This window comes from Penicillium vulpinum (assembly GCF_028829585.1).
Source record: "Penicillium vulpinum strain IBT 29486 chromosome Unknown utg000003l_segment0_segment0, whole genome shotgun sequence".
NCBI lineage: Eukaryota > Fungi > Ascomycota > Eurotiomycetes > Eurotiales > Aspergillaceae > Penicillium > Penicillium vulpinum.
Window position 1 is genome coordinate 1,105,587 of NW_026643243.1, and position 18,487 is coordinate 1,124,073.

The following is an 18,487-nucleotide window of genomic DNA, read 5'->3' on the forward strand; positions in this document are numbered from 1 at the left end:
TTCATATCAGTAAAATAAACTTTTGATTGGTTCCATGGTTGAGGCTTGAGGCTCCTCTTCTCGGGATCCACTTACCGTCAGCCATTTCAGTTTGTCGAGACGCAGATACATACATACATACCATCTACCTATTTGCTTCCCATGACAGCTTGGTTGGCTGATGAAATCAAGATGGAGCCATTTTTTTTTCATGGACATGGGGTTTAGGTTTACAGCATGGTCCAAGAGGAACCTGATAGAAGGTGCCTAAGAGCTAGGAGAGAGAGAGGAAGAACAGAGCTTGCTATGTTGTGATCAGAGACTTAGGTACCGGCCGGATTTGATACTTTGGTGTCGGGCAGGAATAGGGCAACCAAAGCAGCAAGATTTGTCATGGTCAAAAATGGTACGGAGTACTCCGTAGAGTACCCGAGTTCACAGCCTTGGCGATATAGTATAGGTATACTACGGGTTGCTGTTGCATTTCGAGTTTGAGCATGATTGCAAGTTATCACAGCGTATAATGAATAGTTTGACTACCCGCGTAAGAAAATGCTGCGTGGCCCAATCCTCCGCTAAGCTATGTCATTGTGTTTCACAGAATTGGTTGTACCTAGAGATTTATGAAGATATCTGTCCGACCTGGGATTCCGGTAGAAGCTTTTCAACTTGATACTATTTTGTGCATTGGACCTTTCAGATAGCCAATACCTATTATCTCGTTTCTATTAGTTGGGTTGATTTGTTCGAAGCACGGCCATTTCCTTTCCTGCAACGATTTGATCCACCCAACACTTTTGATGATAGGCATCCATATTTGTTTTCAAATCCATATGTTATACTCCGTACACAAACGTCATTTCCACCTCTAAACCACATTGCCCCAGAGATCAGCAGTGATCTGAGGATCTCCCTTACATCGTCTAGCGCAAAACCTGATTTCAAATGCAGCTATAATCGAACACCTCGCTCATCTCAACGAGAATCTTTGCCGAATTGCGCACGCTAATGCAGATTAAGTTCTGGACTACATACTGAAAAAGAAAACATTAAGCAGAACAAGCCCACCTATTTGAGTTTTCGGGTCGAACCGTCCGCTTCAACCTCCGTCCTCACACCGTCAAAAAATATTCCGAAGTTAACACGGTGGTTGAACTAGGTCACCAATCATGACTTGGTCAAAGCCATTTTTGAAGCTTCGCGACCAGCGACCGTGGCTGCTGCCGCTGAGGTCGTCACAATCCTTCATAGTGACCACGATTTCTCTGTCAATGTTCACGGTATCCTCCCCTGCCCCTCGATAGTCAGAGAAAATAAGCTCCAACTAACTGAACTCTATATAACTAGGATCTCTTTCTCTATGCTATGGTACATATGTTCTGACTAAGACCTTTGACCCTTACCTGACCGCATCAGATTGTCCCTGTCATGCCTCAGGCATTAGTTTCACGAGCTGGAGTAGCATTTGAAGATAGTACGGAAGATTTACGAAGATAGATACCCAGTTGACTAATAACTGTCTCTTTTGATAGGAGAATATTGGAACAGCATCCTCCTCATCTCTGAAGCCGTTTCGGCACTTACATGCTGCCCGATATTTGGATACATGCTAGACATATCTGGAACACGCCAGGGCCCATATCTGTCTGGACTCGTGTTATTGTTCGCATCTATGGTAATTTTCACAGCTTCACACTCGGTGACATGGTATATCATTGCTAGAGTGCTCCAAGGCGCAGCAACGGCCATGGTTTCGGTAGCTGGACTTTCAATTGTGACAGATGCAGTAGATAAAGCGAGTCTTGGACAGATGATTGGATTTCTTGGCACTGCCATGACACTTGGATTTATGTCTGGTCCGCTACTGAGTGGACTGGTTTATGAAGTTGGAGGATTCTACGCCGTTATTGGTATGGCTTTCGGGATCGTTGCTCTTGATTTCTTTCTTAGACTCGCTGTTGTCGAGAGGAGGATTGCTGAACGTTGGCTGTGCCTCACTGACGGCGAGGCGCCAAGTCAGGAGAATGGTTATATCCCCGAACAGCCGCCATATGGAGCTCTAGGGAGTATATCCAGTAGCACTGATACTGTCACAGAAATCGCCAAGAGTACTTTTGCGCTGGGCAAGCTTTTAAAGCAGCCACGGATTCTTATTAGTCTCTGGGCAGTTATAGTTGCAGCTCTTGTGGTCTCGGCATTTGATGCAGTATGGAATGCAATCTTTTATGTTGGAATTGCACTGACACCCTTACACAGACACTTCCAGTATTTGTGGAGAACACATTCCAGTGGAATGTTCTAGGAGCAGGTCTGATATTCTTGCCAGGTGCTTCAGCAGCAATTTTCCAACCCTTTTTCGGTACGCCGCCATCATACCCGTATATTTTATTGCATGACTCTGACCTGATGCTCTAGGATTTTTATCCGATCGTCTTGGATCGAGAGTGATCACATTCGCAAGCTTTGCAATTCTAGCCCCGAGTGTGATCTGTCTTCGTTTTGTTACGGAAAACTCACCATCCCACATAGGTCTTCTTTGTTTGATTCTGGGTATTGTTGGAATGTGTATGGACTTATGTGAGCCGGCCTTGATAGTGGAGATGCAGCGTGTCCTAGATGATATGGAAGCTGGAGACCCCGGGGTATTTGGGGGTAGAGGCGCCGTGGCTCAAGCTTTTAGTTTAGAAAATATGGCACATTTTGGCGGATTGGCATTAGGGCCTATGGTAGGTGGATTTGTGGAGTACCAATATGGCTGGAAGGTTATGACTCTCGCGTTGGGACTTCTTTCTGCGGTTACTGCTATACCTATGTTATGGCTCAGTGGTCCTATAGAAGAAGTCTCTTGGATTGAGTCTGCTGACGAAGAGATGGAACGCGAACCCCTACTAGCTGAGTAGTATGTGTCAGACTGGATACAGTAGGACAGATATGGATTGTTGTTTCTTGATCAAATTTGGTTTGAGACCATGAAAAGTCAGCTCGGATAGTCTAGGGATCGGAAAGAGAAAGAAGGCTGTTACCAGGGGGTTGTCTAACATGCTTCAGACCACCAATATATTTACTTTTGTCTTTTCCCCCCATCACTGCAGGTGAACTTTAGCCAAATCAATCAATTATTTAGTATTGGCGTATAGACCTTCCGCTCTGTGTATTATCTCTTGGAAACACTTCTTCTGATTATTTTTTTGCATTCCGAAAGTATGCCGTCTCGGTGATTTAATGGGGAAATACCACTCTGTACAAAGAACACAACTTGGCAATCATGAGTAACGTTAAAGCAGTCATAGTTACACTACTAGATAGTGTACGAGAATAGTGAGAGATAAGGCAACTAAATTGCATCTTTAAGAAGGAGAGAAACTCCAACTTGATATGAGAAGGGCGAGAATCTATAGATCACTATCAACATGAAGCTTTTCGAGCGAGTCTACAATTTGCTGTCAAACCTTTATACTTCCACACGTACCCGGTTCCAATCCTCTCATACCAGCAGTAATGAAACCAAAGTTCAACAAGCCAGCTACATCTTCCCAGCAGAGTCAGAGGCCCATGAAGCAACAATCATGGGGTTACCATCTCGATGTTCCTTACCCCCCGATCAGTATGATGCTATGTGCAATGAATTGACTCAGCTTGCTGCGGCGATCACTGAGTTCGAACCTGTTCGGCTGTACGCGAGACCCGAAGAAATCCAATTGGCCGAGTCCCTGGTCAAGACTTTTGTGAAAGATGCATCAAAAATATCTATTATTCCATGTCCCATCAACCACTGCTGGGTACGCGACACAGGCCCAGTCTACGTGCGTGGCACGACAGGAGCATTCCCGAATCAACGCTTCGCAATCAACTTCCGGTTCAATGAATGGGGTGGGAAGAAACCCGAAGACGACGGAATCTGCTGGGGTCAGCTTTGGCCGTTGATGAACGAGAAGGCGTTACAGGAAAACACAGATTTTGCGCGGTGGATAATCGAACACGACCGCGAGCCCAGCCCCGTTACGCAGGTCGAGACTCTGATTCGCGCCGAGGGCGGCGGTCTCGTTACCGACGGTGAAGGAACCCTGCTGATTACGGAGAGTAGCATTGTATGTGATGTACGCAATCCAGGGATGTCAAAGGCCGAGATCGAGGCGGAGTTGAAGCGACTGCTCGGGATTGAAAAAGTGATATGGTTCCCTGGGCGGCGCAATGTTGACATTACCGACGTGCATATGGACGCTGAGGCGAGATTCGTGCGCCCTGGTGTCATCGCTTACTCAAAACCACATGATATTGCGATTGATCTGTGGAAGGAGCTGTCTACCGAGATCCGGGAGATCCTGGATCGTGAGACGGACGCTAAGGGTCGGCACTTGCAGATACACACGATCGAAGAACCCGACCCACGAGGCTTGGTGAAATCAGATAATGATGAACTGGCAGCAAGTTATGTGAACTTCTATTTTGTTAATGGGGGGTTGATAATCCCTAAATTCGGTGACGGAGAAAGGGATCAGAAGGCCCTGGAGATGTTTCAGTGGTTGCTCCCTGAGCGGGTGATTCGACAGGTGTATACCAACGCCATTCCCCTTACTGGTGGGGTGATTCACTGCGTCACTCAGCAGGTTCCTGCGATGAAATGAGAACCAATGAATGGAAGGACGTGGCAGTGTGGGGGAGTACACTTGGCTTCCCAGTCAATTTAAAAATAAGATCAGTCTTCAAGGCTTTGTCAACTCGCATACACAAAATTCTTACGCGAACATCGCACAACATATACGCTATTAAATATATATTTGAACATGTGGATATTCCATTTCCCAGTCATTCTAATTCTATGTACTCCCTAATCTGTGAAACGAAAGATCTTTCGGCTTGAGGAAGCTCCCACTTGGAATTCCAACGACATAGGAAATAGCCACCTAACACGCAGCTGACTACCCCACGGGGTCACAGCTAAGTAGAGATCTTAATTTTCAAAGAAGCAAACCCAGTAAATCTTAGAGAGCTCACCTTCCAAGTCGACATGCGTTGCGCAGTGCATCCGACGTGTAACAGTATAATTGCCCGACAAAGCCGATAAATATAGTTAAAGTACAAAGATCGAGGCCTTAGCGGGATATTTTGGGACTAGAGCACCGAAAACAACTCATCTTACTCCAAAAGAATGGGCATTGGATCGATTCTTTTTTTCCTTTTCGCAGAGCTTCAGCTGCGCCCCTTAAAATCAGCACATCACACTTAGGAGCTGAGTGGTTCCTGCATATGTTGAAACCTGAATTGAGTTTCTATGACTAAAATTGTATTGATCTGTTATTTTGTACGAAAAGTAAAGTGTAGAGAGAGAGAGTTTTCATTTTGGTAGAGACATCATTCCGTATGTTGTAGTTCATGACCTTCCCGGGGAATATCAGTCACCCTCAGCCTTGTATCCTAATGCTATTATCAAAATCTTGGTCGCACTACTCAGATATTCAGTCAGTATACGGAGTAAATAGGATTTTGATGTACTTGTGTGACGATGTTCTTCGAATTTCGCCATGCTCTACTCCGTACTCCCTACTCTCCGTACATTCAGCTCGACGCCCTCGCTCATCGGGTCTCCACTATACTCCACATAATATACCTACTATTGAGCTGATCGTATCCGCATACGCCTATAGGGTGCTCCATATATGACCTCGAAATGTGCAGAATCGCCCTAATCGGCCGATCTCGACCTAATCATCGATGCGGATCTTCATCCCATGCACATATGTAAAGCCCTATACAACACACTCGTTTCAACAAAAGTATAATTGGCTCTCTCACAGGTTAACTGGGGCCCAACGCCATGTCTTTATCCCGTGCGACTTATTGCTTATTCCTTTCCGTGAGATCCAACGTAATGCAGCATTCTAATCGCGTGCGAACTTGGGGTTTTAATGACTTTTCTTCACTTTTTAGTTCTTCGATGCTCTGAGTCTTTTTAAACCATCTATTGGCACGGTGTTGACTGAATCGTACAGTGCATCTTTCAAAAGGACATCTATATACGCTAGGGCTCTGCATATGGTCCGACATATGTTTTATTATGCTGTTTCAGTTGAACTCTCCGTTCACCCCAGCTCTCCTCGACCGACTGCTCTCCACAATCATGGCTCTTATCCCTGCTTCTCGTGAAGCCGTGACTATTGGCAAAGTCATACATGCCACCGGATATCGAAATCTCCCACCAGATGAGCTAGTTGATCTCGCGATTGAGAGTCAAGTTGCCCGTATAGTCAAACGCTCTCTCGTTGGGGGTGATGAATCATTCTTCATTGCCGATCTGGGTCAGGTAATTCGACAGCATCGCCGTTGGACCCAGAATATGTCGGGAATACGACCGTATTATGGTATACCACTCTTCTATATCCTACCTTTTGGAGGTCATTGTGTAGAAAACTAACATTTTCCTGCAGCGGTTAAATGCAATTGCGACCCAACCTTCCTCAAAGTTCTTGCAGAACTGGGGACAGGATTTGACTGCGCATCCATCGAAGAGATGCGCGCAGTCCTCAGCCTCGGCGTGGATCCAGCCCGGATCCTATTTGCCAATCCATGCAAAGCACCCGCCGCCATAGCTTTTGCACGCCAGGTTGGAGTATTTCGAACAACATTTGACAACATTGACGAATTGGATACCATCAAAGCACACATGCCAGAAGCTCAGCTGTTACTTCGTATCTATGCAAATGATGAGGGTGCTTTCATTTGTCTGGGTGAAAAATTTGGCGCGCAGTTGGATACGACTGAGGAGCTTCTTTCAAGAGCTTGGGAAATTGGACTGAATGTGATTGGGGTTAGCTTTCATGTTGGTAAGTATTTGGGTACCTCAAACTTTATAGCTGGTTAGATTTATTGACATTCGGATTATCAGGGACGGGTGCTACCAATCCAGCCTCATTTTGCAAGGGCATCAAAGATGCACGTCTGGCGTTTTCACAAGCCGAACGTCTAGGTTTCCATCCCAAAATTCTCGATATCGGTGGTGGCTTTCAAGACGATTGTTTCGAGTCAATGGCCCCTATTATTCGAGAAGCGATTCGCTCGGAGTTTCCAGTTGGTATCACAGCGATTGCAGAACCAGGTCGTTTTTTTGCTCGTAGCGTGTATACTCTTGTATGTCGAGTGATTTCACGTCGTCGTCAGCTTGGGAGTGCTGCTCTATCTGGTGTTCCAGATATGCTTTATCAAAATGATGGCATATACGGAAATTTCATGAATGTGATTATGGAGAAAGAGATCATGGTTCCTTATTTGGTCAAGAGTAAGAATGCTAGGGGTTACTTGCAGAAATCAAAACCAGGGGATGCTTTGCAAGTAAAAGCTCATCGGTACTCAATCTGGGGACCTACATGTGACAGTACCGATTGTGTTGTGCGCGAAGTGACCCTCGATTCGGAAGTCAAGGTTGGAGATTGGCTCAAATACAAAAACATGGGAGGTGAGTATTGCCAGTTTATACTGATTTGCAATTTCAACAGAGCTGATCAAGTTCCAGCATATACGAGTACCACTGCTACTCAGTTCAACGGTTTCAGCAACACCTATGATACGCTTTATGTCAATAGTGAAACGTTGCCCGAATATTAGCTGGCGTGCTAGTATTTTCTTTTTGACTTTGCACGTTGTAATTAGTCAATAATCTTGAATAAAACTTACAGGAGACACATCATTGTAAAAGCTCCAAGCTTCTATGGGTGGTTGGTGTCTCGCTCGAAGAGCTTATTCTGGGTAGCTGCAGACGATACAATATAGATAGGACATATCAACGGGGTCTGGAACGAAAGGCCAAACACAGCTGTGAGCCATGTAATTCACGGCCCTGAGTATATGTGGCCCGGGACCGGTGTTGGGAAACATGTGGTTAGCAGTCCTGAAGGATTCAGGCCGCTGACACGATACCTGAGATTTTCAAGTGTAAATCGATGAATAGCCTGCATTCATTCAGCTCGAGGGCGCAGCCTCTTGCATATATCTATACCGAAAACAGTAACATCCATAACTGTAATAGCAGGATAAACGAGCCCATCCTAAATGAAACAATAATCACACGCTTAAATAAACACCATAATTTCCGGGGGGGTTTCCTATCACTCCAGATGGAATGAAGATAGCAGAAAGGATATCAATCATGAGAAAAAGAAAAGAAGACCTCGGATAGAGGAGAAGGACATAAGAGAGTTGCCAAGATAATAGGCAAGAAGTGACAGAAATTGAAAATATGTAAGGAGAGACGAGAGAAAGCTTTTGAACGACGTCATACTTTCTCCATTCCAGACATCGAGACGTCGTCCTGAATGGCATTATCTGGGAGAGACTGCTTGATATCCATGCCATATGGTTGAACATCGGAAGCAGATCCGCCCTGCTTCTCTGGGGTATCGGATGAAGCTTGGTTCTCAGGTCGTTTCCGACCAAGTCGCTCGCACCAGTGCTCAGCACTGACCAATGTGTCATTGACAACACCACTAACTTGGGCCATCATGTCTAGACCCTCCTGGGCCAGCACTAGGATGCGATGAGCACTGATTGTGGCATCGGAAGAGGCAGCCGGAGAGTCTGGTGGCGGCTGTGATGTGGATGCAACCTGGAAGCGGTGCGGCAGAGACGTCAAGTGCCGACGCACTAGATGGCGCGCATTCTCTGGCAGGGCGCCTCCTGCATACTTGGAAACCACATCCACTACCTGTTTCAAGGTCGATAGCACATCGGCCTTGACAGCTTGGATGCGCTGAATAAGCAACGAGGCATTGTCTTGGCCACTGCCTCCTGCCTCGATATCTGACTGTGATTGTAATTTGTGGTTTTCCCACTCGTTGACGGCACTATGCAGCGCTACAATAGACTTGCCTAATCGACCGTTTGCCCATCGGAGCCAAGTCAGACAATATTGCAGACTACGCAGTGATTCTTCGCTCATGGCGACCCCGAGTCCAGAAGTCGAAATGACTAGTCGGCTTTGCCATGTCGGTTCAGCACGTCTTCCCGGTTTCTCTTCATAGTGAGGAGACCTCATTTCGTCGTACGGGGGAAGCGACTCGGCCATGGAGAGATCAGACGAGCTCCGTGTTCGCGGTGGGTGAGCTGAACCATTCGGGTCCTTCTCCGCGTTCATCGCCCTCGGTGACACATTCCCATCCATCTTCCGTCGCTTTTTGGAGTGTATTGAGTCTTCGTTTGTCGAATCTCGTCGCTGCAGCGCCCAACGGAGACCGCTCTCGACACCGGTCTTGCGGCCTACCGTGCCGACGGTGTTCGCGACAGGTGATCCAATATTGCGCTCGATGAACTCAGCACCGGACTTAAATCGCGGCGAATATGATTTCGACGTGGCGTAGGCAGAAACTGAGCCGTTGATGGCAGAGGAGATAAGGGGATGGGAAGAAGTCAGCAGAGACAATAGTGGCTCTGGCTGTGGTGGGTCCGGTGAGGTGATGGGGAGAGATTGTCTCGCTATTCGAGGCGATTGTCCAAAGTCTGTTGTTGATATTAGTTAAAGATCCGTCGCATAGCCATCCCAATCCAGCGAAAATCGCAGTTGCGACACTTTTAGTGGGCTGGTTCAGGGTATCAGAGCCACATACCGGAGCGAAGCCCCTCGAGGGCTTGTGCAGCCTCGAGATCGTCCATCGATAATACACTGGCAGCTCGACGAGATCGATCTTCTACTTTATCAAGATCCATCATGGATGGATGGGCATTATGATAAGGCAGAGCCGTAAGTGATGGGGCAAGGTTACTTGTAAGCGCGGAGGGGAACGAATTGGTCGACGAGCTCAGACCTGTGGCGTTTATCTTTCGGGCAGGTGGTTTTGGCCTAGCGGTTTTCGGTGGTTCCATGGCGGGTCACAGATTATCCATAGAGAGGAGAATATTGAACCTCAAAGACGTCGGAGTTTCGCATCGTATCGTCTTTCACGTGAAAAAGTGACAGTTATCCACTAGGCCTAATCGGGAAGGAAGAACGGGGTGAGGTAATCACCTTCCCACGGTACCTACTCAGCCATACAACCCACTATGGTAGCCCATGTACCTTTTCTCATCACATGTAAATATCCAGTCACTCGCCCCAAAACTCGCATCTATTCGCCTCTCTTGGAACTTCGATCTTGCCGAAAATGATTATTCACCTTTGATTCGATATGGAAGTTTAAGTGACCAGCAATTATGTCCTGCGTATGATATAGCACACTCTAACGCACCTACTTGCAAAATATACGGTTGTTCAATAGAATTCCTTCCAAGTATAAGATACACCCATCACAATGCATGTAGTTGGCGGAATAAATACATATGTCCTACGGATAAGTCTCCATGACACCGGAAACCGGCACCATGAAACCCTCCTACGTTCATCATTTCCCTATATTTCCATTTTCACCACTGCCAATGCAACTTGACTAGTACCTCCCTTTGCGGGTACCCAGTACACATGCGCCTGGATATGCTCGACAGGTCGAATATGAGATGATTGTAATTACACTTGATCCCCGACACCTTTCCTCCCCAAACCAGACGTTGTAATTCTATTAATGCATGATGTTTGGTCCGCTACGTCGGTTGCACCTCTCTTTTTTTTTCTACTCCGTAGGTTGTACACACATAATGTACTATGTAGATTAACATTATCCCGGACGACCTTGCTCCGTCCTATCACATGCCTAGATGGAAGGCGATGTATTGATTTATTGGCCTACGATTCCCATTTGCCGTTCTGCTTACTGGGTATTAATGCATTTGAATATTAGGCACAGCGCCCATATTCTTTGTATCTTTTGGTCTTTGAATTTATAGGCCTAATTTTATATTTGTTGGGTCTACCCTGCCTGTTTCCGGGTATGAAGCTCGGCATGTGATGTGGGGGGGGGGGTTGTTTTAGCAGTTGACATTTGGGGACTAGGATGAACTCTCTGCTTATGTTGTATAATAGTGTTATTGCAGCCTACCGGTAGATAATTTAAGAATTTAGGAAAAGTCTTATGTTATTTGTTGAAAGTAGCCAAGTTTATGTTTAGTGACAATATGTGATGGGACCACAGCTACATATCTATCAAATTGAATATAAAACAACATGGTATCTATCTCATGATATGTTCAACAGTCATATGTCATAGGAATCACAAGGAAATATCGCTCGAAATCGTAATGGGCAAATCAAAACACGGGGTTGTTGCTGGCGTCACTCATATCTCATTGGATGGACCGTTTGTTTGTCCTCCGGTACATCCCTTCTAAAAGGATAGCATGGCTTCAACAGCTTCTCTATCTTCATACTCATCTGCATCATCGGACTCATCCCCAGGCAATTCATTCGCCGTGAGATGTGCCACCATTTTCTGATTCACTCGATAGCAGGTGATCACCTCGTTAGTGACAAGGCGGGATGGCGATACGGACGCCTTAATCTCGCACAGTGTCTCGCCAAAGGCGTGAAGAATAAACCGGGAGTTTGGACATCGACGGTAGGCATACGAAGCTATTAATCGTTTCCACTCACTGCGGCTGTTTTGCCAAGTATGGATGAGCGGATGTCTGCCCGTGTGGGGAGGTTCGAGTGCAGCTGCACTCTCGGCAGCTTGACGTGCCATAAGAGAGAATTCTCTACTAGTAGAAGCAGAGTGTCCTTGGTTCCACTGCTTGTATAGTTCATCTATCGACCTTCGAACTTCAGCGAGGGTGTCTCTCAACTCTTGCGCGTACTCAGACTTGCTTTTCGACGCTTCATTAGCTTCATTCCATGGACGAATAAGGTCTTCATCGAGCTTATTTTCGACATCGTTCTCGGGGAATGCCTCGTTGAGGCCCGAGAGAATTCTTCGAAGCTCCGACTGTGCGACATTAAACTTGAGATAGTCGACGATGTTCGAAGGGTTCCACTTGCGCTCTGGATTCCGGTATGCTGGAAGCTCGCGTTGCCTAGGGCTAACGGTCTTGCGGTATTTTTTCCAGGCTTGTTCTGAAAGGTGAACTCCACCTTTGCGGCTATCCACAAGATGACCTAGGAGACAGGCTAGCTCTTTCGCTTTCGGATGGTCGACTGACTCTTCGTATGCCAGTTTCTCATGCTCAGCGGTACATCGACCCAGATTTGAAAGGTTGAGGTTGAAAGCGAACACACTTTCCAAGAAGTCTTCAGTTGAATCTAGCGAGGCCATCGGAACGGAGTGTTTTGTGAGCCCATAATGCTCTGCAGAATATTCATGTGAGGGCATCGGGGAATTGTCAAATTTCTCAACAATCATTGGATCCCAGCAGATCCACGGCGTGTCACCATCGTAATCTCCCCCGGATAGCATGCCGGCTAGAGGAAAGTTTCCTGTGGTGGGAAACACAATCACATCTTTAAAATGGCGTAGTTCATTCTTCCATACGGCCTTGCGCCGTTGAATGTCAGATGGCAAATGGGCTGGAAGTCGGCCCACAAGAACATCTATCCCATCAAGGAGGTTGTCTTCAAACTGGCCTTGTGGATCCCGCCAGTTATTGGAGAAGCCTAAATGAACTTCGTCCGGTCCGAGAACTCCATACGGATCCGCAATACAGTACGCATAGGTTGAGAGAGGGACTTGAATTTTGAGCTCTTCAACGTGTCGCTCAAGAAACCATGTCAAATATTGACGGATCTTCAGCCGGAGGGGGAAAAAGTCGCGGGGGGCAAAGCCAGCCTCTGAGAAACGAATTATAGACTCAGCATCACTGGTCATCCACTGCTCTAATCGTCGTGCTTTCCCAGTTTCATCGTCGCCAGAGGGTCTGAGCTTCTGAAGCAAGGCTCGACAAACCACAGGGCTATTTGATCGAAGAACCTCAAGGAAGTCGTCGTAAAGACTCTGTACACCATCACGCGTAAGCTTGGCAATATACTCCTTCACTTTCCCTCCATGTTCCAGAATTGAAAGAAGCTGGATATTAAGGTCAACGGGGTGCAATTCCTTAGCCCAGTTGACTACCTCGAACGTCAACCTCTCATCGTCAACCGGGTCGACCCATTCCTGGGGATGAGGGTGTATTTTCAACTGCGAGTCCGAGATCTGAATCCAGATATCATTATTGTTCATGGTAGTGATACTAGATTGGTGGGAATCAACCATCCAGAGGCCCTTAGCGCCTGCAATTCTGCCCTGGAAGCAACTAGGCGTGGCGGTTGTTATGCCTAGTTGATCGCAAATTTGGTTTGCAAGTGTCCTTGACATCAAAGCACATCCGTCATTCATGACTTCCCGGTTTGGATCGTCCCTCAAATGAAGCACTTGCGTTGGATTTAGCTTAACCGTCGCAAATGTCTTCGACAAGCCTAAAGAGATACGCTGGAAGAGCTTGCAATTGCTTTGATTCGCGTTCGCAGCCTTGGGCATATGCCATTCCAGCAGTGCATCTACACTCATCGGGGTATATTTGTCAATTTGCTGTCGAGGAGGGGCCACCGCCGGTGGTAAGGGATACCCATGATCAAAGTCATTGCCATCAATGGCGAAAAGCTCGACCCGAAACCGAGGCTCACCCTTGGATTTTCGTTTAGTCTTTACTTCTTCCACAAAGAAGGCCCGCCACGTCCGTCCGAGGCAATGGTGGTCATTCCGTGTGAGCCATGAAGCAATACTCTCGCGAAGGACAGATGGGAAAGAAGGCTGTTTCTGATGGCCTGGGGGTCGATCTGCGGCTGGAATAGTAAGAGTCAGGAATCTGTCTGATCCAAATCTTCGGTGAAATCGACACGTCCGCTCGAGCTTGAGTGGGTTGAGTCTCAATTTGAAAATACCCGGCTCGGACTTGTCGCACCAGTCCAAGTCTCCTGAGAGTACCACCGCCTCTGAGTGCTTATCTGATTTGAAATCACCAACGGCGGCATCCCAGGCCCGACGTGGCGATCTCTCTGGCAGAGGACGGTCATAACGTCGACCAAGCCCGCTGATCCATGACCAAAAATCATCTTGAGTGTTAAAGGTAACACGGTCGCCAACGAGTATTTGTCTGAAGGGCATCCCCCACGCACGTGCAATTCGTTCCAACTCATATCGGAATCGCAATGGAATTGTCGCTGAAAAGGATTCTTCAGCCGAAAACGGGCCGTAAGACAGGAGCTCACCCACAAACTCCTCTTTGAGGGAATACTCCGTCTCAGCGGGATCACCATTCATCATCATGGATATAGCAGCAGCGTCCACGCTCCTTTGCATCTCCTCGCTAGCCATGTATCCAAGGATCGAGTCTGCATAGGTCGATTGGGTATCCATTGGTTCGGTCATGTCTGTCATAACTGAATCAAATGATTGCCCCATAGCATGGCGAGACATAAAGACCGACGTAGTGGTCGTCACCGCAAAGCTGGTATTGGGCGACTGCATCAGATTGTTGCGCTTCGATTCATCAGATGCCGCGCTAAGCTTTTCGAATAAAGTTGGCTTCTTGAACTCAACAGTTTCATCGGCAAAAGAAGTTTCCGTGCTTGAGATGTTGCCAAACCCAAATGATCGAAGATCCATCTGTTTCAATGGCGATTTAGAGGGTGATCTGACCGATTTTGAGGACTTGCATGGCGATCCAGGGTTATTCGCGGGTGATTGGGCACCCCCTGGAGTCTTCGCTGGCGACGAAGTGCTCGTGGACTTCTTCGTTGTAGGGGCGACATTGCCTTGAGGTTTGGATGATTGAGTAGCAACTTTCTTAGGGACCGATTGGTGATACCCTTGAGCTGATTGCCCTTTCGCTGGTGGAGTAAAGGTCGCCGAATACTTCGGCGGGGAATAGAAGCTCTGTTGGTTCTTTCCAGGCGAGTGAATGGATCCGTCGTTCCTTCTGAGTGACGAGTGCACTGTACTTTTTGCTGGCGACACAACTCCCATCGATCCCCGCGCAGAAGACTGAATTGGTCGATGGTTATTGATCGCCAAGTCGGCAGCCCCAGAATTGCCCCGCAACCCTTGAAAGGCAGCCTGAACCATCTCAGGAAATTGTGAACCTCCATCTCCATTCTTCCCCAATGGCGACTGGGCTAACACAGACCCTTTCACTGGGGAATTCGGTGCGGTGTGGAAGGTTTCGTCTTCATCTTCATCATCAAGCCTTTGTTTTTTTGGTGATAAGCCCCTGGCACCTCCAAAAGAATTAGCGGCTAACCTTTTTTTGGTGTTTACGACAACACCATGGGCCAAAAAATATTCCTCGTTAAGCATGAGCTCCAGCAGATACTTCATGCACATATCCTTCTCAGGGCCCGTGAGCGAGAGCGGGAGCGCGGGTTCCTCGCTATGGCGCCGTTGTCTTGCGCGGCGATCTGCCTCCGTTTGATGGACATGGTTCTGGGCGTGGATCTGGCCGGCCAACGGCATGTTCCCGCGGACCCATTCCTCAAGGTTGTGAATCAGGCCTATCTTGTTGGCCTTCTTATTGAAGAACAGCGGGCGGATATGCTTGTAAATCTGACTAGGGAGGCTGTTATTTCTCTCGCGAGCTGAGGGGGACTCAATTCCAGGCAGGGGAATCTCGAGGCTAAATTTAGTATTCAGTTTTGTGATAAAAGTGCGAAAATCCTCCTTTTGGTGTTGTGGGGTAGTGGGATGACCCATGTTCATGCGAGGAATGTAGAGAGCACAGGGGCTCCCTTCAACCTTTTATGGAATGGAATTGCTATCGTTGCGCCTGGTGAATGAAAGATAAAACTGGGCTCGACTTCGTCTGGGGGTTCTTCGTTAGTCTCATGTGGAGGCATTGGTGAGGGTAAACAAACCGCAGATGCGTTGACTTTTCTAATGGACAGGCAGCCTTTTAAGACTCAGGAATTCAGGAAATTGGGGGGGGGGATGAGACTCTTAAATTATAATGCCTTCACCTTATTTGACTGATCAACTCTTGGGATTGCCCTACTCCGTATACGGAGTACGTCCACGGGTAGTTGGTTGGTTGCTGTGCAAAAACGAACTGTTTACCCGCGCCAACTCCGGGTACTAGCTGCTATTAGCGTCGCCCACCTGACGTGTCACTCTGACAACTGTACAGTTTTAGATATAGAGGTAATGTCTTGGTTTCCAGACCAGGGTCTACTAAGAATGATGAGGTGTAAGGTTGTCTAGGACATGCATATGGACTAGATAGTGGATGAAGAATGAAAGTTGAAGCTGGAGTCAGTACCTAAATATGCGGAACATTCAGGAGAATGTAGTGAATGATAATTACTTCTTTTTTTGTCAGTTGATCAATCAAGAAGAGGGTCAAGAATCTTTGATACAAGGTTGCCAAGGGCCAAAAAGAGATAGAATAACGGCGGTCATCAAAATTGTTTTCTTTCAGCTATGCCCCTCCCCTCTCCCATTGTCCAGCTCAATCTTATCTGTCCACAGGTCAGCCTCCATGGGGTCAACACGTTTACTGTGGACAGCAAGCTTGTAGCCAACCATCAAAATGATGTAGAGAGGAATGCTGATGTACGAGGCAATGAAGGATTTGACGTCGAATCTCCGAACGCCCGAATCAAAGCTGAACGAGTCAAAGACAATGGCGACGGAGATGAACAAGCAGAGAACAAGAGCCAAACACGTTCCAGGCAGACCAAAGCGAGCTCTAAAAGCTAGGGCGTTGTCGGGAATGCCTTGTGCGTTTCGCGCCCGCACAAAAGATATGTGGGTGACGAGAATGGAAATCCAAGTAAGAAGCCCGAGCGTCGTAACCATGTCTACAAAGTACCCGAAGACAACAGTTGAGTCTTGATGGACATTAAGATATGCCAACGTGGCAGTTGACGAACACACAGCCAAAGCGTAGATCGGGACGCCTCTGCGGGTCGTGCGTGATAGGAAAGCAGGGGCACGGTGCTTCACTGAGAGGTCGCACATTGCCTTAGTTGCTAGGTAGAGATCGTAGTTTGCGATTGACAGGACGAACAACAGGATGCATGCATTTAACAAGTCCGGTAGCACGGAGATGCCTGCCAAATATAGAGCTGCAACGAATGCCGATGCGGCAGCCTCATGGGAGAAGGGACTAGAAAATGCCACAGACGCCGAGCCCTGGGGGACAATCATCCCGAGAAGGGTGATTGCTAGAAGGTGGAAAACCATGATACGATAAAAGGTATTCTGGATAGCCCTCGAGGTCGCCTTTCGAACGTTCGGGAAGTGAGCCATGCCAGATCGCTCGCTTCCGATGTACGCAAACGTGGCAGAGGACATTGTCGAGCAGGTTATATAGAACTTCTCTAGCAACCCGTGATCACGATGGGGGTGAGCGCCAAAAGCACCAGGGTAAGACCAATATCGAAACCCCTTTGTGTCTTGATCCGGTCCTCCTCCCAAAGCAATGACAGTGGAAAGTATCATGAGTCCAAGCATGACGACAAGCTTGAATGAAGAGATGTAGAATTCAAGTCTGCTCGGGAGGCGGTGATTGATGAAGTTGAGAATCACAATGACCGAAAGGAAAACCGTGATCCAGATACCAGGATTGACTCGCTCAGCATCCACCCAATAAGAGACTACCAGCGCTGCAGCTGTGAGCTGGTTCGGTGTGACAACGGCATATTTCAGCCAAAATCTGGGAGCGTAGTCAGGAAACAGAGCCAAATAGGTCCAGGTCTCGTCACGAAGAGGGGACGTACATCCAGCCCAAGCTAAACCCAAGAGCAGGGTGACAAAATCGAACGGCTTGATCTGCAACGGTATACGGTTTTGGTAACCATGAACCAACCTCACCCAAGGCAGAGAGGACGAGGTATACCGCAAATCCGACGATGGTATAGGAGATTATTATAGCTGCCGGCTACAACAGATCAATACCTTTGCCCGTGAGCTTCCTAGGGAATAACTTACGCCGCTCCTGTGTTGGAGTCAACGTCGTTCAGCATAAAATGGATCCACTCGGTATGGGGAGCCGATCTTACATGGATAATGCTCTTCCAGTACCAACCATCAAGCCTGTTCCAATCGCCGATCCAATGGCTGTAAGCCTGTGTTAGAGTGCAGGTACCCGTACAACTAGGGGGATACAGACTGATGATGCTGATTTGACGGGGTGTCAATGACCCGTATATATCGGTGAAACCTAAAGCATGTTCATTCTGATGAGCTTCCGGGGTAGTTTGTCGGGTCGTTGGCTCAGCACCGATGGGCCCGAGTTCGCAAGCAGAGGATCGCGATCCCGGTCGGCGTCGCGGATACATTTCCTATCGTATTATTTCAAGGAAGCACGAATCCTTGGCCGTCGAGGTTAGGCAAGGCGGATGATTGAGGAACCAAAATCGTAAATCAAAGATCAGAGATCGAGTGAATAGCCGAGGAGAGAGCACTAGGGAGCTTAGGATGATAGTGGTTATGCAAGCAAGTGCGAGTAGGTATGGGAAAGAACGAGACACAACTGGTGGGATCACAGATCATTGGGATATATTTTCTATATGCAGAAACCCCATCATGGGACAGTCGAAATAGAACGGGATAAACCAAAAAAAAAAAATATAGAAGCATTTCCCATACCAGCTCTAAGGATTGCCACCAAGCCCATCGAGGAGGCA

At 47.5% G+C, this 18,487-nt stretch overlaps 6 protein-coding genes across 6 annotated transcripts; 3 read left to right on the forward strand and 3 right to left on the reverse strand.

The window, feature by feature from the left end:
- Positions 1 to 1,250: 1,250 nt before the first annotated feature.
- Positions 1,251 to 2,879, forward strand: N7479_005530 (MFS transporter; the record flags this gene model as incomplete). Its single annotated transcript, XM_057253226.1, has 6 exons — positions 1,251 to 1,259; positions 1,327 to 1,347; positions 1,396 to 1,453; positions 1,512 to 2,185; positions 2,236 to 2,338; positions 2,395 to 2,879. The coding sequence occupies 6 exons, from the start codon at positions 1,251 to 1,253 to the stop codon at positions 2,877 to 2,879; spliced, it is 1,350 nt and encodes a 449-aa protein (XP_057107088.1).
- Positions 2,880 to 3,389: 510 nt separating this feature from the next.
- On the forward strand, positions 3,390 to 4,604 carry N7479_005531 (agmatine deiminase family protein; the record flags this gene model as incomplete). The annotated part of the gene is made up of 1 exon (XM_057253227.1): positions 3,390 to 4,604. One exon carries the CDS (start codon positions 3,390 to 3,392, stop codon positions 4,602 to 4,604), a length of 1,215 nt encoding a protein of 404 aa, XP_057107089.1.
- A 1,493-nt stretch (positions 4,605 to 6,097) lies between these two features.
- Positions 6,098 to 7,578, forward strand: N7479_005532 (type III PLP-dependent enzyme; the record flags this gene model as incomplete). Its single annotated transcript, XM_057253228.1, has 4 exons — positions 6,098 to 6,338; positions 6,405 to 6,800; positions 6,863 to 7,429; positions 7,487 to 7,578. 4 exons carry the CDS (start codon positions 6,098 to 6,100, stop codon positions 7,576 to 7,578), a joined length of 1,296 nt encoding a protein of 431 aa, XP_057107090.1.
- Positions 7,579 to 8,245: 667 nt separating this feature from the next.
- Positions 8,246 to 9,828, reverse strand: N7479_005533 (putative clock controled protein (Ccg-8); the record flags this gene model as incomplete). Its single annotated transcript, XM_057253229.1, has 2 exons — positions 8,246 to 9,465; positions 9,573 to 9,828. 2 exons carry the CDS (start codon positions 9,826 to 9,828, stop codon positions 8,246 to 8,248), a joined length of 1,476 nt encoding a protein of 491 aa, XP_057107091.1.
- Positions 9,829 to 11,219: 1,391 nt separating this feature from the next.
- Positions 11,220 to 15,560, reverse strand: N7479_005534 (RNA dependent RNA polymerase; the record flags this gene model as incomplete). Its single annotated transcript, XM_057253230.1, has 1 exon — positions 11,220 to 15,560. One exon carries the CDS (start codon positions 15,558 to 15,560, stop codon positions 11,220 to 11,222), a length of 4,341 nt encoding a protein of 1,446 aa, XP_057107092.1.
- Positions 15,561 to 16,271: 711 nt separating this feature from the next.
- N7479_005535 (putative amino acid permease) lies at positions 16,272 to 18,139 on the reverse strand (the record flags this gene model as incomplete). Its single annotated transcript, XM_057253231.1, has 5 exons — positions 16,272 to 17,514; positions 17,579 to 17,739; positions 17,790 to 17,796; positions 17,861 to 17,918; positions 17,971 to 18,139. 5 exons carry the CDS (start codon positions 18,137 to 18,139, stop codon positions 16,272 to 16,274), a joined length of 1,638 nt encoding a protein of 545 aa, XP_057107093.1.
- Positions 18,140 to 18,487: the final 348 nt, after the last annotated feature.